Below are 26,867 nucleotides of genomic sequence, written 5' to 3'. Positions count from 1 at the left end.
CAAACAAATACACACAACAAACGAAAAGAAGGAAGATACATACGAGTATATATATATTTATGCATGCCCTTCATATAAACCATTAACACCTTGAACCCCAATGTTTACTCTTCCGAGTAGAGCAAATACAAAAAACGGAGTAAAAAAAAAAACTAAAATCCAATATATCCACATCACTTTGGTGAAATTCGTCATTTATCAGAAAAAGGATTGATTTGAAATGTTTGATTTGGCAGGTTTGATTTGAAGAGACGAGACGAGACCATCCGGCGCTTGCTACAACCAACAATATGATAGTGAGAGTGTAAAAGCAGAATAAGCGAAAATTCTAAAATAATATTAAAAAAGGTTAGCTATTTTTCATTTCATTTTCATTTAAACCCTTCTATCTCCATTAGTCAGTTGTTTGAGGAAGCAGCAGCAAATCGACCTTTTTGTGTTCTGTCGATTGTCAAATGTAAGCTACTTTTTCATTTAGCACATAGCATATATTGTAGTCTATTGATTTGTGGCAAAAATGCTTGATTTATGTTTTAACGGTAAGAGCTGATAAGGGACCAACAGCCATTATATCAAATTCAATTTAATTTTTTCTCTTTGCAGAATTTGGTTCGTGGAATTTTGGCGAGAATCTGGTTAAAAGCGTTTGTTATTGTAATTAGAGAGAGTTTTTGTTGTGCTTATGTGTTATATGAGATATTTGTGTAGTTTATTTCATGTGTCTCATGTCTATCAGTTTGAGTAGATTAAGGTTAAGTAAATGTAAGTCAATCAAAGTATGCAAGGGATTGGTAATTGTTGTAGTAAATGATATAAAGAATGGATCTAGAGTAGATCGTATTACTTAATTGTTGTAGTATTGTTATACTTCCAAGCTTTTATAAAACATTTTTGAGACCTTAATGCAGCTCAAGTCTTGTAAGAGTCATCTTGTTCTTCGGAAAGGGAGTATCTTTACGAATTCTTTATTTCCCTTCAACAGTTTTTTTTTATAAATATTTTAAATATTTTTCTAATATTTTTTAACATTATTTTATAGATATTTTTTTTATTATTATGTTATATATTTGAATTTTTATTATTTTTTTTTAAATTTTTTTCTAATAATTTTAAAAGTGTTTTTCTGTCAATTACATACAATACTCCAGACTTGAGTTGCAGCAGCAGCATCATCAACGCATGGCGTCAAAAGCTTTTCAACAAAGCACTCATATGTCTGTGAAGCCATTATGCTCGACACTTGGTGTATAGCTAAACTTTAATTTTGTGTATTTGTGTTGTGCATATTGTTTGCCTCTTGCATAACCTTCAATTGTTGTGCCGCCGCCAACAGTGCACAAAAGCCAGATTTCGCTATCCTCACCATCTCGTTCTCTTTCTATTCAAACTTCCTTCGCTTAGCTTTGCGAAAATCCATTTCATTTACCTTTCCGTTCGCATTCATCTGTCTAACCTTTTGTTAGCACCCCTTTCCGTGCGACTGACTTTTACACTGTTTGTTTATTTACTCACACTTTGGCGGTATATCGCACTCATACTTTGTACATACATACTCATATGTATACATATATAGATATGTAAGTGTGTGTGCTCGTGTAAGCCCGTTTCACAGTTAGTTACTCGCATTTCCCTTTTTTATCGATTACTTGTCATGCTGTTCGCTCCCCGCTGGCGTCTCACAAAAAGTTGCCGACAAAGCGTTGGTGTTATTGCTGCAGCTGTTGTTAACTCATTTCATTGCTGCTTGATGATGTGTTTGATGGCATTGTTATTGTCGCCAATTGTTTGCGCATCGCTTAAAGCGAAAATTTTTATAACAAATACACTTGTAAGCCATCGTAGTAGACGTACACACACATACAAGAGTTTGCTTGCTTTCACAAATATATTGGCGCGTCAACGACGTTGCTGATTACTAATGATGTGCGCTTTTGCCTGTCGGCTGGATACAAACACTTTCCCATCCATACTTCCATACATACAAACACACGTGTGTCAGCTCACTCATAATGAGCAATTCATTTTGCGCTGAGATTTATTCATGTAACTGTTGTTTTTTTATTTCATAAACACATACATATATACTTCCATACATAGTTTTTATTTCACTCCATCGAACGAGACTTTTACTTTGTTCAGCTGTCTGATAATGAGCAACATTGACTCCATATGGCGCATACATATTTACAATAAAAACAACAACAACAAAGAAAACTTGAAAGCACTCACATGTCTGCCATTCATTATATATTCCGCTTGTGCGCGCCCATAAGTATGCTTTTGATTTGCACACAATCAGATTTAATCTTGTGTCGAAAATTACATTACTTACATAGCACAGCGGCTGTACAAAGGATGTCAAAGTCAAGTGCGAAAGGTTGCGAAGGTGCTGACAATTGCAGGTAATAATTTCATGAAATGGCGTAAAAGAGAAAGTATAATGTGCGGAATGAGAAGTAGAGTGACTGATGATACAAATTATTGTTACGAAATTTTCAGTGGTCGAGGGTCCAGAGGTTGTGAAGTACTTTCTTAAAACGCTCTCAAAAGACTTTCGTGTGGAAATTATACAAAATATACGAGACATTTTTTTTTTTATTTACTCTCCCATTTAAATCCAAAAATATTAATCTTACAGCAATAAATTAGTCACGAGGAAAGAATAGAAAGATGATATTCATGCTATCAAAGAAAGAAAAATCCGTAACTCTAACGGATGTATTTAGGGGTTATCTATAGCGAGGATTGAACCAAGAAGAGTACGGAAACTATTGAGACAGGTTAAGAAGTAGCTTTTAATAGTTACATGAACACTCGAATATCATAGCTACTCTGTTATAAAAGATTTTAGTCAAACAGGTTAACTATTCTTCGAAAATATTGAAGTTTATATAAAGTATTGCATAGTTTTAGGCGCAATTACATATTTTTCACGTCAGTATTATAAAAAATATGAGGCATCTGGTAACTTAATATTTTTAAATATAAAACTATTATGAATCAGTGGGATTTATGTACGATTACTTGGTTTAAAAAGTCCTTATAAATTATATAGTAGTATATAGTATGAATATAAATGTTGCTCTTGTTTATAGTAAATTTAAGTTTATAGTAATAATCTACTTACCTTTCTGCTGTAAATCTTAAGCGTAAACATAATAAAAATTACTTAAAAATTATGTTTTGCCAAAATTTATTGCATACTTTTAGGCCAATTAGCAACGGTAATAGCAATTAGCGCGCTTAAACGGAAATTTTATAATTTAACTGCCTATAAATTTGGCAGGTTTAAATTAAGTTTATATAGTGTGTCATTTTATGTAGTGTGTCACAGCGTTGCTTTCGAATGCGCCCAAAAGTATGCAATACTATTAATATACTAAATTTACGCGGTATTATTATAATTGCTGGTGAATATTTGCATTAAATAATTATAATAATATAGTAATATGGCAATTGATGTGAGAATATTATAACTAATATTATGAAAGCTAGAAATTATTTATAAAAAAAATTAAAATATTTTCAATTTGGCATGCAAAAAATTATAAACTAAAAATACACCACTAATTAACTAGCTACAAATAATAGCGAGTGATAAGCAAATTTATACGGTGTGTGTTACAATTAATAAGCTACAACAAAAAACAACAACAACTACAGTGGTTATATAGTATAAATCTAGTGCTACATGTGTACTACAAATATTACAACTAAAACTACTAGTACTTAGTGCGAGATTTTACATGAAACCGCAAATAAATTTTGGCGTCAATGAAATGGAAACACGAACACAGACACGCACACGCACATGTACATATATACGATATATGAGCAACGCAAACGAATGCATGAAGGCATACAAACGACTATATGATGAGAGATGAGAGGTTATGGTTTTCAGTGTTTAAATGATGGCATGAACGATTTGATGAATTGAGTAATTAGGTTTGTATGAGTATAAATTATATGAAAATAAACAGTTTTTTATGCAAATACTCGGACACATTGCACGCAAATGCGCTAATAGTAGACACCGACAAATGGCTGCAACTGTATGGATGAAATGACCGTGTTGCAATGGCTGAATAATAAATCAAATGCATGAATGACTGCGTAATTGTGTAAACAAATCGACACGATATATTAAGGTAAAATGGATTAATATTCTGCATAAATATTTGCTTAGTCAATGTGAGTATGAAATTGTTTTTGTTTTTGTATATTTTTGGTATATTATGTTTTTTTTTTTTGTTTTTGTTATATATTTATCAGCACTTTGTTTGTGGGTGAGTGAGTGTAAGTGACTGCTTATAGTAGTGTGAGTGTACGTTATAAGCTATTGGTTGCTTTTTTTGGTAGTTTGCTAGACAAGGCAGACGAAGGCATGAAGCCAGGGCACACACAGAGTTGAATTATATTATATGTATGTGTTTATGGGCAGGCAGTTGGTGAATTATTTTTATTATTTTTTGCTTGCGCGTTTAGAAGTTTAGCTTTTGACCTTTTCAAAGTATTTTTTAATTTAGTATTTTTCTGATTTTTAGAGTTTTCCGCAACTTTTGAACGCCAGTTTGTCAGTTTCGAAATTATTCAAATAATTTTCAAACAGGAATATGGTCAAAACTTAGGTGCAGAAACGAAAAAAGGTAATTGAAAAAATATTTAAATATTTACAATTAATTTTTAATGAAATAAAGAGAGCGATAAATATTTTCTCCAAAAACCACAAAAAAAAAAATATTAAAAATTTCTCCTGGTATGAAAAAAAAATTATTATTCTAAATTAAATGACTTAAGCCATCGCTGCTTTCAAAATCGACAACATTCTAGCATATCTTTCCTTAAATTACACATTTATTACTTAAAATATTATTACAAATTTAAAACTTTAATCTTCTGCGTTCAACTTGCTTTATGTTTTTATGAAAAAATTTTTATTTGATTTTATTTTTCCAGATTTATATTCCTCAAATATTTTTTTCTTTCCAAACTAATAATTAATTCACTATCTCCCAACTGTTGCTTTCATATCAAAATCTGTTTGTCTTTTGTTTCTAAATATTGACTATGAGAAGCTGTTGATAGATAGTTGTAGCATATCCTTAGGCGCAGTGTTTACCAGACTAATATTTACTTTGTTGTATTAGCAAACATGCTGAGTATATAAACAGCTAAGTGCTAAGCACTCTCTACTGAGATGCATGATAAACAACATTGAGCTTGGCTTAAAGCAAACAATGGTATAATTGATTGTAGTAGTATAGTTTTTGGCGCCAATATTAAAAGTTTTTGTTTACCAAAATGGTTGTAAAGTATTTAGAGGTATGCAAAAGTATTATAAACGAGTTTATCTATTCTATACGAGGCAGTTGTATGGCAATAGTTGTTCATTGAGAACTAATGAAAATAATCTTAAAAAATTATTACATACATGTAGGCGGTTTTAATATTTTTGTCAATGAAAATAGAGGATAGAGGTTGATTTGATTTTATTTTGCTAAAAAAAAAGCTTCCACAATGTTGAAAGCCTTTTAAATGAAACTTATTTGAAAGTACGTAAGATTTTAAAGAAATTTTAAAGCATACATGCAGGCTGACGATGCACTATTGAGCGATAATCCATAAGACTGCCAGATTCAATAAAACTGCCCGATGGAAAAACTGGTAACAACTCTTCAACTAAATATTTTTGCGTTTTGGTATAAGATGCCTTCCCTAAAAATACCCTTTCTCGGTGAAAACAAGCTGAAAACCCAAAAAAAAAAATAAAATTTAATAACCGTCTATCAGTTATTCCCTTCTCCTGTTTTTCATAGCGTTCATCACACTTAAAAAAAATATTATAAATTATAAATACAAACTACAAAAACAAATACAACTAAACAAATAATGACTTTAACTAAATGATAAACGAAAAGAATTCAGCATGCGCCACATCATGGCCAAAATGCTTAAATGTGCACAATTGTGATAAACATAAACTAATTACTGCAAGAACAAATCATTAATTGACAAAGTGATAAACAAATGCAGCGCTGCACAATCGTGACTAACACAAACAAAAACAAAGGATACAGTAGGCAAGAAACAAGCAAATACAAAACACAAAAAGCGCACATGGAAATCAAAAAACAAACACTAAGAAATAACCAACAACAAAAGCAATAATAAGGTAATAATAAATAATAAACGCTTAAGCAAATTTAGGTGAAATACGCACAAAACCAATCAATAAACCATAAAATAAGAATAGGTAAAAGCAAAAATATTGGAAAACAAAGTAAAGCCACTGACGTTCATTGTCCTGTTCGACGCTGTCGCCGCTCTTGGCATTCGGTTCCGTGCCATCAATATACACTTCGGTATTGTCATCCTCTTCGTGCACACGATCATCTGCATCATCTTCGTCATCGCCCTTGTTGTCCTCCTCCTCATCGTAGGTATCATCGAATTCATCCTCTTCATCGGCGTCGTGTTCGTCTTCATCCGTGTTAGAGCTTAAGATCTTCTTGCGATCACTGCTATCACTGCTGCTGCTAACGCTGCCAGTGGTGGTGGTGGACGATGCGGTTGTGCTGCTAGTGATGGTGCCATTCTCCACAGCGGAAGTTGGCTCTTTGCCCACACCGAATTCGTGTTTGGGTTGATATGGACGTTCGATGAGACCTTCGTGTTCATCTTCGTCCACATCGCCTGTGTGATCGTCGTCATCGTCGTCATGATCACCATCACCACTGCCGGCGAAAGAGCCAGCACCGCCGAGCTGTTGCTTTGCGTCGTCGTCGTCATCGCCTTCGCCGAGATCGAAGTCTTCGTCGTCTGTGTGCGCGACACCGCCTGCTGGGTAGTGAGGAGCTGCGGGTAAATGGGTTTGTTGGACTTGGTTGGGGTATAGGGATGAGCCGCGATTTTTGCCCGCCGTCGCAGAGCTTGTGGTGGTGGTGATGTGGTGGGTGAGAGTGGGTGTATTTTGATTTGTGGATGTGGATGGCGACGTTTGTTTCGTCGTGGTGGTGGCTGTTGATATGAACGATGGCAATGATATTGATTTGATTGCATTAATGTCTTTTTAAAGTGTACATATGTATGTAGTATGTGGGTAATTTCGATTTTCAGTAGAAGGAAAGGTGGTGCAGAGTTTTTTTTTTTTATTTTTATCCCAAAAGTATTGTCGCTCATTAACGAAAAGTTTTATTTAAAGGAATTTCAAAATCAAAAATGTGTGCGAGTGAAATAAATGTGTAGTTGAAATTTCGAAAGTGTAGTGAAGTGAGGAGAGTGAGTGAGTGATTATGACAGTGAATATGAGAGATATATTTGAAGATATACGATAGAATGAATAGTTGATAAATAAATATGATAGATGATAGATGAAATTTTGATGTATGCAAGTATGCTGTAAATGACAATTTTCTATGATCTTTACCAATTGTATTGAGGCCAGTGTTGCTACCACTGTTGCCACCGATGATGCCTGAATTGCTGCCGCTATTACTGCCAATGATTGTGCCACTATTCGTTTGATGATGAGTTCTACTGGTGATGAGATCGTCGTTGTCGTCGGTGCTCAAAACTGTATTATGTTTACCCGATTGTGTGTGTATATTATTTCCACGATGCGATGGCTGTAAATCGGTGGATGAGTCTTCGTCATCTGGACCAAAACCGGAACCGGAATAATCGGGATCCTTGTCTAAATCATCGTGCAGCTAAAAATATGGAATAGAAAAAACAATATTAGTAATTTGAATAATGTATATATTTGAAATCGATAAAATTGAATTTATAGATATTTGTTATCGATTATTTTGTATAAAAAAAGCGAAATTTTTCGTAATGTTATAACCCGGTGCGCAACTAACTGATTTCCAAATTTCGATAAGAAACATCGATATTTATCATCACCATTTTATCTATCCATAAATTTATCGAAAATAATTTGATTATTTTTTTTATTATTTATTTTAATAAAATTGCCTGTACTTTATCTAGAGAATTATTTTGATGCAATATTTTAAATTCCGATTTAAAGATCTATATTTTCAATAAATTTCCTAATAAATTTGATAGTAATACAAATTGACTTTTTATCGATTAGTCGATAAATAAATTTTTAAAAATCCTTCAAAGTAGCATTTGGAGAGCCGATAGGTTGATTCAAATTCATAAAAGTTTATTCAAGAATTATTGCAATTTATCGATTAAGCGATGTCAGAGAATTATTGCTAAAAATAAATAATAAATCGATAAATATATTTTTTTAAATACTTCACAGTACCATTCGGAATATTAAGGGTCGGAACAAATTCATAATAATTTATTTGAAAATTATCATTAGGTATCGATTAATCGATATCAAAGAATTATCGATACAAATATACAAATGTTTCGCAGAAGAGATTGCTTAAAAACATTGAAAATGAACCATTAGTGGAAAATCAATCCCTAAAAAATCGATTAAGCGATAGCTTTTCATATTAGAATGGTTTCAGATTCTTAAAAAAAAAATAATTTCCTGCCATTTTCTCAGAAACAACTAAAAAATTGTACAATTGCTACATTTTTCAATTATTCCTAAAGTAATTAATTAATTTCTATTTTAAATTTATAGCACAACAACTGTTGCCAAGAAAGTATAAACCAACCAACATCTTAGCAAACTTAACGGTACATTCTGTAGAGCATTTGCGGTTCGGCCTAGCACCATGTGTCACATATTTATCCTTGCTGCCAGCTGGAAAAGGTCACCACAAACGCGGCATGGATAAAATACGCTTGCTACGCTGGCACATGCTTCGCAAATGCCTCAAGGCAATAGTGGCACAAATAACGGCATCCATGACACGTCTCCGGCTAACCGCAATTTATGTGTCCCCAAAGTGTCAGTGTACCATTGTGTCATTGTAGGTTCGTGTGTGTTGCTGTAGCGGAAAGTGCCTGTGTGTGGCTATAACGCATTCGCAATTCTATTTGCTCGCGTAGCTTTTACTTCGTTGTCCTTATTATAATGCGATCGCTAATATATATTTATGTCGATGCGTATATGAATTTATGTCCAGCAAATGGCTGTTGGTCGTCAGCGTGTTAAAGCAAAGTTATGTTGTCCGTTATACGCTCACTTGTGCGTGCAAATGCCGTTGACGCGTGCGAAACTCACAAAACTTTTACGCTTCGAGCAGAAAATTGCGAAAGTTTCGTTCGCCTTTCTTCGCTTTACTATACTTTACTTTACTTTAGTTTAGTAAAGAGGGAGCGTCGCATATCCGTTGCCAATCGCACGCAGGAAGTGAACGTGGCAGTGGAATGTAATTGAATTTAATTACAATTTTGCATTAAGCAATGTCTAATGCAGTTTTATTGCAGTGTTTGTTGCTTGTGTAGTTGGGAGTTAGCAGCGATTGATTGTGCTTAGAAGCGATAGAGAGATTTAGTAGACACACCCCGATTGGCGAATCAATACAGAAGGGAATAATAAAAAAAAAACATTTGTTGTACAAATAGATAGGAGAAATGAATTACTATTTGAGCTCACGGAGTGATATCTACTACTATTGTGTACACTTTGCATACTTCCAATTCCAATTTCATCCCTCTAGGTGATTATCTGGTGTAATCAATGCTGCATATCTTAGAGAGATTGAAGAATATATTAAAATAATTGCGAACAAGCTCTATGATATCTGAGTAGCTGATGAGTCTGTATGATTCGTTCCTGCTTAATTAGTATGACTTACGGTGCTGCTGTTCACTGAGATTCTCCTATTTGAAGTTCGTAAATTTTCAGTGAACCCTCGAGCACTCTTTCTATACTTGTTTAGCTTTCTGCGTAGTTGGAAAGATAGCCTGAAATCTAAGATTTGCGTTAGCGAAACTGATATACAGAAAGCGTTCAATTACAACGCGATTATGCGTTGATGCTGGACGGTACAATAAAATTATTACTCTGTGTGAAATCGTCTTGTTTTGCCATTTTTTTTAGTAAACAAACAATAAAAGCTTTTATTCCACAAAATTTTACTGTTTTGAACATTCAAAATTATAATTTCAATTTCCCCTATGCAAGTGTCAGATTTTCTCGCACGATACTGTGGGAAAAATTAAACGAGTTTGATTTCCAAACATTACGTGCGATGCGGCGATGTCGAAATACACGCATTACCGCAAAATCGATCTTACATTGGACATCTACAGTTGCTAACATATGTTTGGATTTGTCAACTGCTCTCTCGTTTGGATTTGTTTCACGCACCGCACCGCCTGAGCCACATTTGTTGTGGCTACGCTGGACGTCGCGTAAGTACTGTGGGAAGGGTTGAACATAATCTCTGCTCCATATTGCAATAAAAACGTTTCATATCGGACTATTTCGATAACGCCTGGGGGGGTTTAAAGTCCTTGGACACAACTAAGACTTTACTTTCTATTAAACTTTTGGATTCATGGCGAAATAAAGCTCTGAAAAAGCTTCCGTTTAATGAAATTTCAAGTTTTTCGTTACACTCTCTGTGCAATATGATATTGAAATCTGCATTAAACAGTGCTTCGAAGGACAACTTGAGAGGTTGTGTTGAACTTATTCTCGATTTATAAGCTCTTGCTATGTTCGATCGTGAAGATTAGTCATGAAGCTTTTATGAAATATATATTCTTGGATAAAAAAAATCATAAATACTAGTATATGAAAATCTAAAAATTTATATATACTAAAATATCAGAAAAAAACTATAAAACTTCAACCTTGCAATCTGATCAATATTAATCTCAGTGGTTCCCAAACTACTCGAAATGTACTCCAACTAAAAATATAAGGAGGGTCATAACAGAACAGCTTGAGAAAAGTTGTCGATAATCATATAAATCCGGGACCATTTAGGTCAAATAAGTTCGACTTTCTTGTTTATGGTGGAAAAAAGAGCAATTGCATTCAGCTTTTAAGAATGAGTTTTGCTTTACTTTTTGATGCTTTTACGTTCCTGGAGACTCGCTTTTCTTTATAAAATTCAAGGTATTGAATATTTCTATACTCAGAATTAATTTATTCATATTTAATTATAAAATATTTCTCACTAAAAATATTTTACGATCCTAGTCATAGTAGTAGTTATGCTATAAGCATTTCCTCTTTGACACAGTGTGACATTAAATTAAATTTTGTTGCTTTTGTTCTATTTTTTGAACATCCACTTTATTGCATGTTGCAACATGTGGTATGCAACAGCGTACCGTTACAAAAAAAACAAGAACATTTAACGCCCACTTAGCAAATTTAAGTTATTTCCGGTTACGCTCGCGTGCAGCGAAAGAATGTTGACAAAGATTTTTTTCTGGCATTTGTTGTTTGCAATAATTGTTGCATGCTGTTGCACACCATAACCAGCTACTTGTAAAGTGCTTGAGGAAACTTTCGCCGCAGGCATTTTAAACAAAACAATTTTGCAAAGTTTTTGCATAGAAAAATAGAAAAAAATTAGAAATTTTTCAGAAAAAATATACACATAAACATAACTGTATGGGGCTATATGTATTAAATGTGAGGAAAAAAGTAATAAATAAAAGTGTGGTCAGAAAGAAATAAAATTAAAATAATTAAAAATGCATATACAAGTATATTTTTGTTTTCTATTTTTAGAAAATTATTATTTTTTTGTATTTTACTTAATTTTATGCATTTAGAAAAACATTTTCCACACCACAAATTGCATGCGAGTTTGCAACTGCTCAAGTGCTTAGTGTTTATGCGTGCCACAATGGCTTAAGTGGCGGGCAATTGCTCGACGCTCATTAACAATTTTATTTTCACAGTTTAGTTTTATTTGAAGAAGTTGTGTGCTGGAACCCACAAACACATGTAATCATATACAGGAGCTTAAATGTTTTTATGTGTATCATAACTGAAAAAAATCGCATGCGAGTTTCAATGCTTTGCACTCAATGTACAATTTTTCTTTTGAGTGGTAAAGTTGTGCAACAGCAACATGCATTAGTTTGGCATAGTTTTTCGTATGAGCAAAAGTTTTGTAGTTTCACTTTTGTTGTTGGAGTGCGAAAGTGAGTTCAAGTCAGTTACTTAAGTGAATTATAGTTTGAGTGCTATTTTTGAGTTTTAGTTTGAGCGCTAGTTTGAGTTTGTTTGTGAATTCAAGTTAAAGCTTAAGTATAGTTTAAATTTTACTTTGAGTTTTTTAATTGAATTGCGAATTGTTTATAATACTTATTTGAGTGAGTTTAAATTTTTTTTCAAATTTTCATTTGAGTATTTTTTTCTATTTGAGTGCAAATTGATATTTGTTTTTAGTTTAAGTAATGGTTTGAGTATGAAATTAAATTTTAAAGCGAATATGAATCTTTATTTGGAATTTTTAATTTGAGTGTGAGTCTAATTATGTTTTTGAGTGGAAAATTGTTTGAGCTTTTTCCAAATTTCGTTGGGCTTATGCTGACAAATCACTCTAAATTCTAAAATTTATGGTGAGAAAAATATTTTTTCAGTTAGTAACTGCCTTAACCGTTATCTAAATCTCCGCTTATGACTCGCAATTTCCAAACAATTAGCTTCGACTTAACTTACTTAGCTTTTGAGGCAGTTATGAATTTTTTATAGCCAACTCAATTTGTTTCTTGCGAAAAGCCAAAGAATTCCGTTTAATTACAACATCAATAAATATATTGACGCTAAAAGTCGCACAACAAACTTTAATTGCAATATAAATCACAATAATTGCACTGACCTCTCACAGCGGGAACAAGGAGCAAGAGCAAAGCGAGCGGGAGAGAGGTGGAGTGGCAAATTGAAAGTCCAAAATGTTTGCAATAACGAGGTCAGGCCATAAACAAAACTGGCTAAATAATATTAGACGTACAAACAACAACAACTATATTTACGGGTGCTTGCAAAGATTTATACAAGGATGCCAGATTGTGCGTTTGGAAATTTATTTTTATTTGTTTTTGATTTTCTTCATCTGATTTATGAGTGCTAGTTTGCTGTTAGGCATGGTTTTCTATTTTGTTCCTTTTTATTTCCCTGCCTTTTGACTTTACACTAGCTTCTATATTTGCAATGAAGCGTACTTTCCTCCAAAAGGTTTTTTATTCACACTTGGAAAACACATTTTGTAGCAAAAAATCTCTAATTAATTTAATAAATTTTGCCATAATTTGTAAGCAATGCCAGCTTGTTTAACAAACAAGTTTGATTTTTTTCTTCCATATCACAGATTTTGCTCAGATTCTAATTGCATTTCACAGCTGATATTTATTACAATCAAATTTAATGTTTTTCGCTTTGTTTACCGCTAAATGTAATTTTGTTGAAATTTTTTACAAAACTTTTTGGCTTTTCATACATTTTTTGTCGCCATTTGAGTCATAAAGTTTTAGTTTCACTTTATGACGAATATATCACTTTAAATATAATTTTCGTTAAAAAAAATATTTTTTTCAATTAAATCATGTTTGTACTTTTATTCACTTTGCTTCAAATGCAGAAAAAATACATTTTTGATATATTTTTCCGTTTAATAAATGTCATGATATACGCTGATTCAAATGCTTTTCTTTTTTGCTCATATAGTTAGTATCATAAGGGTATATTATTTCGCACATGACTGCATTTCAAACATTCGCCTAACAAGCAAAAAATGAAAAAATATATAAATTATATAACACTAATTTAGAGCTAATTACAAAAAGTTTAACGCAAATATATTTTTTGTAATACATTGTCGTGCTACAAGTTCATAAAAAATTGCATTTCCACAACTCAACAATACATGCTATACTCGAATGAGCATGCTTCCGGTGGAAAAATAATAATTTATATGCAACAGTGAATTCATCAAAGCGATTTTTTCATTATTCATGCAGTATTACATCAGCGCCGAGAGCGTTTTTAGTTTTTGTTTTTCTGTAAAAAGGTATTAATTACTACCAAATTATATAAATGGCATATATTTAATATGGAAACTTGTTGAAATTGTGTTAAAATATTTTAATATGCTATCAAAGGGCCAATTTACTTTGTAAATAGCTCACTAAAGCGCGCTTTTGATAATCAGAAAACTCCTTTTGCAAAATGGTGCTAATAATAGCTCAATTAGCATACTATTGAACTGTTAATTATTTAAAGAAATGTGTTCCAAAATTTATTATTTCACATTTGCTCTTGAAAACTCTTTATGAAAATGTGTAAAATATAATTGAATTATGAAAATATCACATTAAATAGAAATATCTCTTTTTAAAAAAATTTTGGGACACATTTTGGACATCATTTTATCAGTTAAATATCTGTTCATGACGAAGCGTGAAAATGAATTAATATTTTCTAAGTAATTTGTTCGGAATTAAGAAAAAGATTGTCCCAAAAATTGTCCTAATAATTTCTGGTTTGGGAGATATACTTCAATTCATGCAATATCAAAAAAAAAAAACAAGTAAGGAAGGGCTAAGTTCGGGTGTAACCGCAAATTTATTTATTTAACTTTATTTATATTATATAATACACAATTTGACCCACATATTCGTCATATATATTGTATAAAGTCCATTGAAAGTTGGAAACCATAATATTAGGTTAGAAGCACCGAGGTCCTCGTGTTCGAAATATAGGGGCCTTAAAAACCTATGGTTCGATTTCAGCGATTTTTAGAATGGGGCTGCCACACTATAAACTTAGTATTTGTGCAAAGTTCTGCACCGATATCTTCACTAGTACTTACTTTATATATTGTAAAGTAAACGATTCAGATCGTCTTCAAAGTTCTGATATATAGGAAGTAGGCGTGGTTGTGAAGCGATTTGGCCTATTTTCACAACATATCATTGGGAACTATTACAAACCAAGTTTCATTGAAATCAGTCGAGTAGTTCCTGAGATATGGTTTTTGACCCAAAAGTGGGCGACGCCACGCCCTTTTTCCATTTTGTAAAAAAATCTGAGTGCAGCTTTCATCTGCCATTTCTTATGTGAAATTTAGAGTTTCTGACGTTTTTCGTTAATGAGTTAACCCACTTTTAGTAATTTTCTACCTAACTTTTGTATGGGAGGTGGGCGTGGTTATTATCCAATTTCTTTCATTTTTAGACTGTATTAGGAAGTGGCTAAAAAAACGACTGCAGAAAGTTTGGTTTATATAGCTCTATTGATTTGCGAGATATGTACAAAAAACTTAGTAGGGGGCGGGGCCACGCCCACTTCCCCAAAAAAATTACATCTAAATATGCCCCTTTCTAGTGCGATCCTTCGTACCAAATTTTATTTCCATAGCTTTATTTATGGCTTAGTTATGGCACTTTATGAGTTTTCGGTTTTCGCCCTTTTGTGGGCGTGGTCCGATTTTGCTCATTTTCGAAAGCACCATTTTCCAATGGTGCCAAGAAATAGGTGTGCCAAGTTTCATCAAGATATCTTAATTTTTACTCAAGTTACAGCTTGCACAGACGGACGGACGGACGGACGGACAGACAGACATTCGGATTTGAACTCCACTCTTCACCCTGATCACTTTTGTATATATAACCCTATATCTAACTCGTTAAGTTTTAAGTGTTACAATAAAAACTATAATACTCTCTAGCAACTTTGTTGCGAGAGTATAAAAATCGAATTTGAAGCATATTTTTTCAATTATTAACTACACAAAGACGTGCCAAATATAAAAATTTGTATGCATTAGAATGACTTTTAACAACTATTTTTTAGCAAACCCCTTAAAGAAATATGTATACTCGTTTGTAAGAAAATAAACAGGCTTTACTAACGTTTCTTTGGGATAAATTTGTATCGTCTAGGTATACTTTGCCTCCAAACAAAGGTTAAGTAAAATGCGTATGAGCTCAGTAAAAGAAATTTTTGTATTTTTCGTAGGCTTTTTACTAAAAAAATGTTGTCCCAAAATTTTTTGGGACACTTTTGTTTGATAAAAAAAAGGAATTGATTACTAATAATGATACATATGGCTTACTCATTTTTATTCTATCTTTCAAATTACTATACGAAAAGCTGTCCCAAAAGTTGAGCTGCCCTTACTATGGTTGTTCCAAAATATTTTACTACACCCTTACTTGCGTTAATTTGAAGTGTTTCTTCTTAAAAATGGGGAGAGTGTTCCACAGCATACTAACATTCATACATATATTGATGTAAATTTTTTACTTTTCAGTCAGGAATTTGAACTCTTCATGTCGACAAACTTAAGTGAGCAGAAATACCAAAACTGTGCGGAATATTGAGAGAAGAAAAAAATATACAAACCCGAACAAGGGTTCAAAAATATATTCAGAAATATGTAAAAATGAAAGCAAGCACAACAAAATATATGCAAAATGCCGAGTGAGCTGAACGAGGGTAAATTTGCAAAACCCAAAACGTGAGTGACATTTAACGCAGTTTGAAATTTGCACCTTTTAAGAGGGGGGCCAAACATTTTGAAAATTCCACTTTTTTCTTTTTCTGTGTTGGCAAGCACGCTGTTAAAACCTGCAAGCAGCGCAAGCAATATATTTCGGTTTGTTTTACAATGCCAACGAAAATAGAATTTTCCATGCAAATTTAATTTGGCAATGACGTGCACTTAAAATATTCCAAATTTAGCTAGCAACAGCAATTGAAAGCGCAGGGGTGCACGTGAAGTTTGAAGGGGCTGAGTGTATTTAGTTGGACAAAAAAAAAGAGAGTGAAACAAAATTTGAGTGGTGTGTGGCAGATCGACGGTGTGGCATTTTGCTGTCAGGCTGCCGCCTAAAAGTCGACCGAGCGGGTAAATGGAAAAAATAACTGTACATTTTATATGAACTCGTTGGCTGCGGCTGTGGCGCATGTAGGCTGACTAAGCCGTAACTGTCACGTGCTGATTTGGGTTGGCTCTGCCAAAGCGACTATTATGTTAAATTTTTAATTTTTTTTTTGGACGCAATTTTTGGAAGTTTAGACCAACATGGAATTTGACAAGACAAAGCTGGTTTAAGCTGTCAAAAACGCGGGACTAAAGTTTTGAGTAAATATTTAAGTTGTGTGTATTGAATATGGAGATCTTAATAAAGTTCAAGTTGTGACTTGAATTTGAAGTAAATATATTTGAATAAAAATTTGATCAACGTTTACTCTCTGTATGCTCTCTCTCTGCATGCTGCTGTTATGAGTACATTACGCACTAAGTCATTTAGACTATTTACAAAGTGACTTCATTATAGCGTTGACAACAGAAGAATGTCAAAAAATTGCAGTATCGAATTATGAGGACCATAAAAATCATGTGAATTTTAATTACAATTGATATATATGATTACCTTTTGACATTTTTGAGGTCTAGTCTTAAACTCACCTTTGACACAGAAAATCCAATTTTTTTACTCCCCTTCCAAAAAATTTCCAAAACCCCTAAAAGCTGCCGTCAGCTGCCCGCCACACACCTGCGGGAGCAGCTTCAAAAGTTGACTCGAACAAAAAAGTATTTCACAAAAATTTGGTTTACTGCCCTTTGGCTCACACATTTTGCTGCTGCCGGCTTGTCAAAACATTTACCAAATTTGTTGCCTTGCCAAAAATTTCGCCCATCAACTGTGTCACTAAGCCTTTTGCATAGCAGGCTTTCACCACTTTTTGCGCCCTTAGCGCCAATATACACACAACTGCAGTTTGCCTTTCCGGCACACCACACTGCAGGCCGCTCCCTAGATGCTTTGGCAGGCGGCAAGCTTAATGGCGTTGCCGCCTCAATGACGTCATTAAAATTCATACATGACCTATTTGGAGCGACAGCTAAAGCACAAGTTTTCCTTACCACTACCACTATCACTAGCAGATTTGCAAATGAGCAACAACAACAATTGCAAAAGTAAAATGAAAAATAGTGCGCAAGCAAATGGCAAAAGGCCCAAAAATCAAAATTCCACAGAAGAAGTTGAGCGCTTGGTCGAGAGCTCAAATTCACAATTTCATACAGGCTCTATCTAACACATATACAGGCATACAGACAATAGTGTCCATAGAAAATTAGCAACGAAATGGTTTCATTAAAAAATGTGAAATTCATACAAGCTTAGCTCTCATTTCACACGGCCTTTGTGACAGCTGCCTTTGGCATAGAATTTTCATTTTTCTATTAAAGGTAGATAGCGATATATGTATGTATGTAGATCTATGTAAAGTACTATGTATAGTTCTCTCTCGCAAATGAAATTATTGCCAGCTGTCGGCGAAAATCTTAATTAAATTGCTCCACTTACGAGTTTCGGTTAGGCTGTGGTGTTGTTGAATATTTAAAATATTTTTTAATTAATTTTAAATAACGGTTAGCAGTTGTGTGTTGGTCAGCATATGTATCTATTTGTATATGTGAATTTTTGTTAGTGTTTGCAAATATGTATATGTATATTTATATATGTATAATTGTGGCAAAAGTAATTAAATATATTCACTTTATGCAAGCGGATATTGAGTTAAGTTTTTTATGTTTACTTTGTTATGATAGGCATATCCGTTTGGGATAGAGTAAAGTTTAAAAACTATGGTTTCACAAAGGAAATCAAAGTTCAAAACTATTAATAAAGAGCTTTAGAAGAAGGGTGGCAATTAATATGTGTAAAGTTGTGGTTTCAAAGGGGTGGTAAAGTTGGTATGCCGCTAGCAACTAATAACTTACAACACAAAAAAAAAAAAAAAAAACAAATTAAAAATAGTTTACAAATAGTTTAAAAATAATACAAGCCTCTTATATCTAATTTAAATTATTGAAGTTAGCAACAATTTGCAGTAAAAAAAATTTTAAATGGAACACGGCTTTAAATTTTTTAAATTACCCTAAGGTACTGTGTTCTTCATATTCGATATCCGGGGCATTGAAAAGTTATAGTACGGTTTCGACAATTTTTTTCACAAGTGATACCATGGATCATATACAGTATTTGTGTAAAGTTTTATTTCGCTATCTTCATTACATATATATTATATATTATATAGAGAATTATATAGAGATGGAATTCAATATTGAGTTATATGGGAAGTAGTCGTGGTTGTGAACCGATTCCATCCATTTTCCACATGTGTCATCAGGGTGTCAAGAAAATATTATATATTTCATTGAAATCTGTCGAGTAGTTCCTGTTATATGGTTTTTGACCCATAAGTGGGCGATGCCACGCCCATTTTCCATTTTGTAAAAAGATCTGGGTGCAGCTTCTTTATGCTATTTCTTCTGTAAAATTTTTCGTTGAAGTTTTTCGTTAGTGAGTTAACGCACTTTTAGTAATTTTCAACCTAACTTTGTATGGGAGGTGGGCGTGGTTATTATCCAATTTCTTTCATCATTACTGGACTGTATTAAGAAATGGCTAAAAGAAACGACTGCAGAAAGTTTGCTTTATATAGCTTTATTGGTATGCGAGATATGTACAAAAAACTTATTTGGGGGCGGGCCATGCCCACTTTCCCAAAAGAATTACATCCAAATGTGCCTCTCCCTAATGCGATCTTTTATACCAACTTTTACTTTCATAACCCATGGACCCATTTTGCCCATCTTCAAAAGCAACCTCCTCAGGGTGCCAAGGAATATGTGTTCCAAATTTCATTAAGATATCTTAATTTTTACTCAAGGTATCGCTTGCACGGACGGACGGACAGACAGACATTCGGATTTTGACTCGCCTCGTCACCCTGATCGATCTATAATTCCTATATCTAACTCGTTTAGTTTTATGGCTTACAAACAACCGTTATGTGAACAAAACTATAATATATATTATATTTTCGGACGAAAATTTTAAATAATTTGAATTGTCAATTGTGTTGAAGATTGCATTGATGGAAATTAGGATAAGCAAATTAAGAAGCCTTGGTGATACTTTAAGTATTTATTATGATCACCATAATATCTTCGGTATTAAGCTGAAATTAATTCTAATTTTACAGCCGTGTTCCAAGAGATCTAACGCGATCTAACCTCTAATATTTTCTGAGACAGTATTTAAACTAATATTTGATAGAACTCCGTATTTGAAAGAAGAAGATTATAATAACAATAAAAACAATATATTATGATCTAGTCCCAATTAGACAACTCTTTCATATTAATGTATCGAGATAAACTTAATCTCTGGATAATTACTTGTAAATGTAAGAATCATACGAAAAGGCCTACGATTTGTTGTATTACAGTCCAAAATTGAGATGTTCAAATGCTCCAAGGTCTCACTAAATACATCAATTGTGTTTTAAGCCTCTTGTCCTTACATTTCCCAGCCATTAAACGGTGCTGAAATCACACAGATCTCTACTCCCACAGCATATCAATATTTTCCTTGCACAAAAAATCAATAAACTCCACATTTAATATGCTCCCTGTCACCTGCGGCTGTTGACCAGTTTCATAAGCGCAAATGTACGAAAATACCGAAAGCACAAAAATAAACCAAAGTTAAAAATTCAATTCTACTAAATAAATAATAGCTTTTTTCAGCCACAATTTCTCGAATTTTTTCTCCAGCCTTTATATGCGATTTTGTTGCTCATTGCCCTGCGTGCTTGGCAAATAATGCAATTTCAGTGGCACTATGTGGGAAAGCTATGGCAGTTAGTCGGTTGATACTCACAACTTTGCGGTTGCGGTTGCGGCTGGCCTATAAGAGGATTTGGCCGCACCACTACTGGTGCTGGCTGAATGTTCGAATTGACACACATTCACATTCCCATGCAGTGGTCGATGAGTAAGTAAGTTGGCTAGCGGCACATTTGGTAGTTGAAATGGAAACGCAATCGAAATCGAAGTGAAATACGTTGTTGCATAAAAGATGCGCATTTTATTGAATATCCTTAATGCCAGCTGAGCGCTGCTTTCAACATGCCTTTATGTGTATATTTGTATACGAACAATGTGGAAGATAGTGCAGACGCGGTGGTGGGGGTAAAACACACACACAGCTGAGCCAACAATTTGTTGATAAAATGCGAGAAAGAAATCAAACGATTCAAATGCCGTTATTTGTTGGGATTTTGCTTAACAACTCACTGCTGCATATTGCTTGCTCGCTCTCTCTCTTCCTCTCACATATTACTTTTGCCAATTTGCTGCAGTTTGTCCATCACTTTTCTGCACTTTTCATTGCAAAAGCCTCTTTGCCTCAGCTGCGGCGGCGGCCGTGCACAGCGCGCATTCTCCGAGCAAAACCAAATTAAAAACTTTTTCCATTTCCTGCAAATGCAGTCAAAGGCAGTAGCAGCAGCGGCGGCAAACAAGCAACGCATTTGCCATCAATGCAACTGTGTAACGACAGGAAATGCGGCGAACTATACTCGCAGTTGTATGTATGAGCCATGTTATTGTGGCTACAAAAGCTGAGTGCGGAGGTAGGCGGCGACCGATAGCGATGACGAGATCACTCGAGTCGATTCAGTGAATGCCAAAGTTAAATTAGGAAAATTGTTCGCAACAAGCTTTTAACCACACACTCACTCAAGCGCCTGAGCTCACGCGGCAGTTTTAGCAGTTTGTAAGTAGCAGGCACTATGCTACCCTGTAGGAAACCTCAAGTTAGTTAGGGAAATTTATAACTCAGAACAGGGGATATTTTGTACTGACTAAACATACTAAATTATTTTTATTTTTTTTTTTCTAAGGAAAAGTTCAAAAAGTTAATAAATGTTCAAAAGAAAACACACAAATAAATTTTCCCTCCCATATTTTAAACCATGACTCTTAAATATGTCATCAAACTTGAACTGGACTTAGAGAAAGTAATTTTATTGCATACAATTAGAGAGATCTCTATCGAGGAGGTCTTTTGTTCTTGCTATGAGTTCAAAAGACTCAAAACGAGATTTTTGAAGCGGATACATAGTTCTGTGGATATTGGAGGCTCTATAGATCTAAATCTCCCGAGAATCGCGCTTGGATGCCATTTGTTTCGTATTTATTGAAACGTCTCTCTTTTATTATCTCTTTGGGGTCCTCATACCAAAACCTTATCTATCATCTCTCTGATGTTTGTGGAACGATTTTAACACTTTCTTGAAGATTTCGTGTACTCACTTGCCACGTAAATACTAGCGAAATCAAGAAATACCTCTGAGGGATCTGCATTGACTCAATAACGGTATTTTCATTATTAACCAATTATTTGAAAAGAAACTACAGGACCAAAAAAATTACACATTCCTTTTTACTTGGATCCGGAATGGTAGTTAAATCGTTGGAACCGAACCAGTTTCCGTTTCTACGACAGTCGGGTCTACGTAAATGGAACGGATCCGGATTTTAACACGGCCAAGGACTATGAACTGTACTACATTTCTAAAAATTACTTGGCATGTTTTTTCAAGTACCACATCAACAACAACCAGCTCAATTATAAGTGATCGATTTCCTACATGGTACTTGCGAAGCAAACCGCATGCTTTGTTATTGGCAACAACTGCTGTGCGGTGAGCAAACCAAAGAGCACACACACACACAACGAACCACAAACGCCGCTCAGTTCAATCTAGATACTGTCGAAATGAGGTCGCCATGGACTGCGTGCGGGCCTAGCCATAGCATTTTAAGACAGGAAGAGATGACAGCGAATTCGCCAAAGGCTACTTAAAAGTGGCACTACAATCAGAGGCGCCCATGCTGGAGATTACTTTGAAATCGATTGAGAATCGTTAGTGGATTGCTTGTGAAATGTTGTTATTTGCACGACGGCCGCTAGTTGATTGCGAACCGTTTGTGCGGTGCTCACCTACTCAAAGCAAACAATTTAAAAAGCCTCCACGGGTAAATAGTTCGGATAAGCCCGCCAGCTAAGCTAACACAGCCAGCTTTGCGAAGTGTCTAACACAAACACATATAAGTACTTGGACCACATATAGAGTGTGTGGCCAGTGTTGCATTCAAAGGCGCTCAGCACCATCGCACTGCCATTAGCGACAGCACACATCTTCTCTACGCTGCCTGTCTTCTCCGCCACACACTCCTCACTCCGCTTTGGCGTTTAGTTTAGTTGCCGTTTAAGTGTTTGTTCGCCGCTTGTTGCCGAACTTGTCAAAGGCACACACAAAATTTATTGATGTCATCGTTAAGCAAAAGTTTTCAACCACAGCTGTGGGCGGTTGAACAGGCGGGTGTATAGATGGCTGTGGCAGCTGATTGGCCATTTGGGGCAGTGGGTAAAATGCAAGAGCATTTGAGTTATTGAAAGCAATTTATATGAAGGAAATGTGAACATGAAAATGATTTGTTGCCGTTAAAGCCGGCGTTAGACAAAATTGAAAAGAAAATATATGTGTGAGTAAGGACTGCAGAAGGCACGTAAATATTTGAAAAAAAAAAAACAAAACTAAATTTTGTGATTGAAATATGCTCACAAAACGAAGCGCACTAATATTGCCGGATTAAATTTTTATAAAGAGCAGAGATAGATATGGGAACAAAGCTGCAATGAATAAGATGTTAAGAGGCTACCTACTGTCCTACCTAGGAAGTACATACACTACCAGGAATAAGTACTACCTAGAAAGTGTATACTCTACCAGGAGTAAGTACTACCTAGAAAGTGTATACATTGCCAGGAGTAAGTACTACCTAGAAAGTGTATACTTTACCAGGAGTAAGTACTACCTAGAAAGTGTATACATTGCCAGGAGTAAGTACTACCTAGAAAGTGTATACTTTACCAGGAGTAAGTACTACCTAGAAAGTGTATACATTGCCAGGAGTAAGTACTACCTAGAAGGTGTATACATTGCCAGGAATAAGTACTACCTAGAAAGTGTATACATTGCCAGGAATAAGTACTACCTAGAAAGTGTATACATTGCCAGGAGTAAGTACTACCTAGAAAGTGTATACACTACCAGGAGTAAGTACTACCTAGAAAGTGTATACATTGCCAGGAGTAAGTACTATCTAGAAAGTGTATACATTGCCAGGAATAAGTACTACCTAGAAAGTGTATACATTGCCAGGAATAAGTACTACCTAGAAAGTGTATACATTGCCAGGAATAAGTACTACCTAGAAAGTGTATACATTGCCAGGAGTAAGTACTACCTAGAAAGTGTATACATTGCCAGGAATAAGTACTACCTAGAAAGTGTATACATTGCCAGGAGTAAGTACTACCTAGAAAGTGTATACATTGCCAGGAGTAAGTACTACCTAGAAAGTGTATACATTACCAGGAGTAAGTACTACCTAGAAAGTGTATACATTGCCAGGAGTAAGTACTACCTAGAAAGTGTATACATTGCCAGGAATAAGTACTACCTAGAAAGTATATACATTGCCATGAGAACCGAAATCAAGAGATTTAAAAAGTACTTTTTTGCACGAAGTGTAGTTGATAATCCTTTAAAATTGAAAATATTTCTTAAAATAGCCTTAACTGACACTTAGAAAACACTTTAAAAAGAACCAACAACCACTCCGCACTTCCATCACTCAACCGAAATATGCTGTAAGCTCACACTAAAAATAGCGCTTTCAAACGCTCCAAGTGTTTGCTGACGCTTCAAGAGCACTAAGCAGGGGAATTAAAATTACAAGGCACTTAATTTAATCCCAAGTGATCCTTATTTAGCGTGAAAATGTTTAAAAGAGTCGACGAGCGTAAGTGCCAAAGGCAGCAAAGAAATTGCCAAATAAAGATGTACAGAGATTCTCAGAGCAAGGGAGAGACCAAAAGAGAGCTTAAGAATGAAGAGAATGGAAATATTTTCTACATGGTGTATGGCACACAAGGCGAAGCTTAATAAATTGCCAATACGAGTTAATAATGCTGAGTAGTCTTTGCCTCCGGGCTGTCACTGCTCGCCTCCAGCAATTATTTGCCGTTTATAGTTGTTGTGCATGACTTTTTGCTAGTGTGCAGAGCCTTAGAGCAAAGGACATGACAATAAATTTTTGTCGATTACTTCTATTACATACTGTTGCCACACACAGTGTACCACTACATTTAACACTCAGTCCTTTAGGTTCCATTTCAACACGTGTTTTTAGTATGGTATTCAGTTGCGTTTCGTTTCTTTCATTCCTATAAGCCACTTGCTTGCTTCATTCCAGTTGCATTTTGGTTGTATCTTTCACTTTTTATCTATTTGGTGTCCTTGCCGCTGGGCACCGCTCTAATTGTAGCGCTCTTTTATTACACATCCAGAGCATGAGTGGTATTCGATGGAAAATGAAGAAAGCAAATGCGAAAATAACAAGCTAATATCATCGCCTATAATTTCGCCTAGCACGTACAGGCTCCTTACTAGCAGCATCATCGCCAAAGTCATATCCTTTCTTCAACTCCCGTTGGCTAAAAGATACTTACATTTGTTCGAGGCAAGAAGCTATTAAACGAAATACTTAAGCAGCCGAGAGCTAAATAAGAAATTAAAAGTTCCCGGAGGCGCGGAGATGAGCGCGAATAGCTGATGACTTACGCACAACATTATCCTGTTTAATATATATACAGATAAATGGGCATATAAATCAACACATTTACAATCGAATTAAGGCTTTTAGGGATTTCGTTGTTGAAAATTCGAATAGAATGAAGAAGAGAAGAGAAAATGAAGTGCTCCAGTATATTTTTATACTTTATTTTTTACGAAAGGATATTTTTTTCGGCGTACTTGACTTTTTGTATTGTATTTGAACCTCAGGGGATTGTAATGGCTGGGTGCTTTCTGGAGTAATTTTATAATTTATAATTTAGGATTTTCTAACTGAATTTTTGAGACCCTAATTAGCGTTAAAGAGAAATATAAGAGTACAATTATTAAAAATTAAAGATATATACATTTATTTCAACCATTAAAAAAAATGTAAAAAGTTCATTAAGTATCAAATTCTACTTTTTAGAATATGTTGCCTACATTTAGGCGGTGTTTAATATATTATTAAAAGTTTTGTCATAATAATCTCATATCATCCTTACAGTTTAAAAATTATAAAAATCAAGCTCCACTAAAAATCTCTAACATGAGTTGAACCCAGCAATCGTCTTATACTCGACCTTAGACCATACACCGTAATTTAGGATCTATGTCCTTAATGTTCTATAAATACTATACAACGATCTGTATGTGAGATCTCTATAAAGAAGAATGGTTCTAAATATTATAGTCGAAAATGGATGAAATCAAGCTATATGTTCAATTAACTCCCATAATATGACAATTTCGCAAAAGTGAGAGATACCTTAATAAAATTATGAGAGAATAATTGGAAGAGATGATACCAAGTACTGTATAATTTTTTGTTAGTCGCTGGGTCTTCGGTACCAAAATGGATGTAATGAAGGCCTTAGAACCAAATTTGGTTTCCAACGCAACATTTTGTAGAATCACTCGTTGGGAATTCCTTGGTATATTTCTTCTAAAATTTCCCATTATCCCCGAAATGAACCTTTCGTTACTTGTCATTAATTTTAAAGAGAGTACACGTATATTGACTTCACTGAGAATCTTCAAGCGCACAAGAAATACGCCTATTCATCGAAAAACAATCAAAAAAGCAAACACATAGCCTACTTTTCAGCTTTAAAAACCAAACAATGAGCAACTATAGGGTTGCAAACATATTAAGAAAATGCCGCGCATAGTAGTGTGACAACAAAAAACAACAAAAAAGAAAAGCAAAAACATCGCTAACACTAATGCTAAGCCAAACAATAGGTGTTTACCAACTTGTGCCTGAAAGTATGCTACATGCATTGAATACAACGGCGCCGGTTGGCGTGAGTACTAGTTGGATAACCCTAACAATGACTAGCGAATATTTACCTTAACCTCAATTGTATTGTACGCGCACGTTGCGGCTGTGGCTGTGTGTAAGCGACATCATCAAGTTTAACAAAAAAAAAAGAAAAAGAAAAAACGGAGAAAAAATAAAATA

The 26,867-nt window shown here is 34.5% G+C and overlaps 1 protein-coding gene across 8 annotated transcripts in view; it reads right to left on the bottom strand.

Moving 5' to 3' along the window:
• Positions 1-26,867, bottom strand: part of Sdc_2 (syndecan) — a 381,173-nt gene that overhangs the window by 23,977 nt on the left and 330,329 nt on the right. For 3 of the 8 annotated variants that reach the window (XM_054232887.1, XM_054232890.1, XM_054232888.1), the window contains exons 4-5: positions 7,430-7,712; positions 6,298-7,068 (exon numbers count right to left, since the gene is read on the bottom strand). In XM_054232887.1, the coding sequence (XP_054088862.1) occupies positions 6,298-7,068; positions 7,430-7,712 (1,054 nt within the window). The remainder of the gene's footprint in view (positions 1-6,297; positions 7,069-7,429; positions 7,713-26,867) is intronic. The other 5 variants (XM_054232891.1, XM_054232892.1, XM_054232893.1 and 2 more) reach the window with 5 other exon arrangements.

This window comes from Zeugodacus cucurbitae, chromosome 6 (genome assembly GCF_028554725.1).
Source record: "Zeugodacus cucurbitae isolate PBARC_wt_2022May chromosome 6, idZeuCucr1.2, whole genome shotgun sequence".
Classification (NCBI taxonomy): domain Eukaryota; kingdom Metazoa; phylum Arthropoda; class Insecta; order Diptera; family Tephritidae; genus Zeugodacus; species Zeugodacus cucurbitae.
This window is presented reverse-complemented; position numbering and strand designations above follow the sequence as displayed.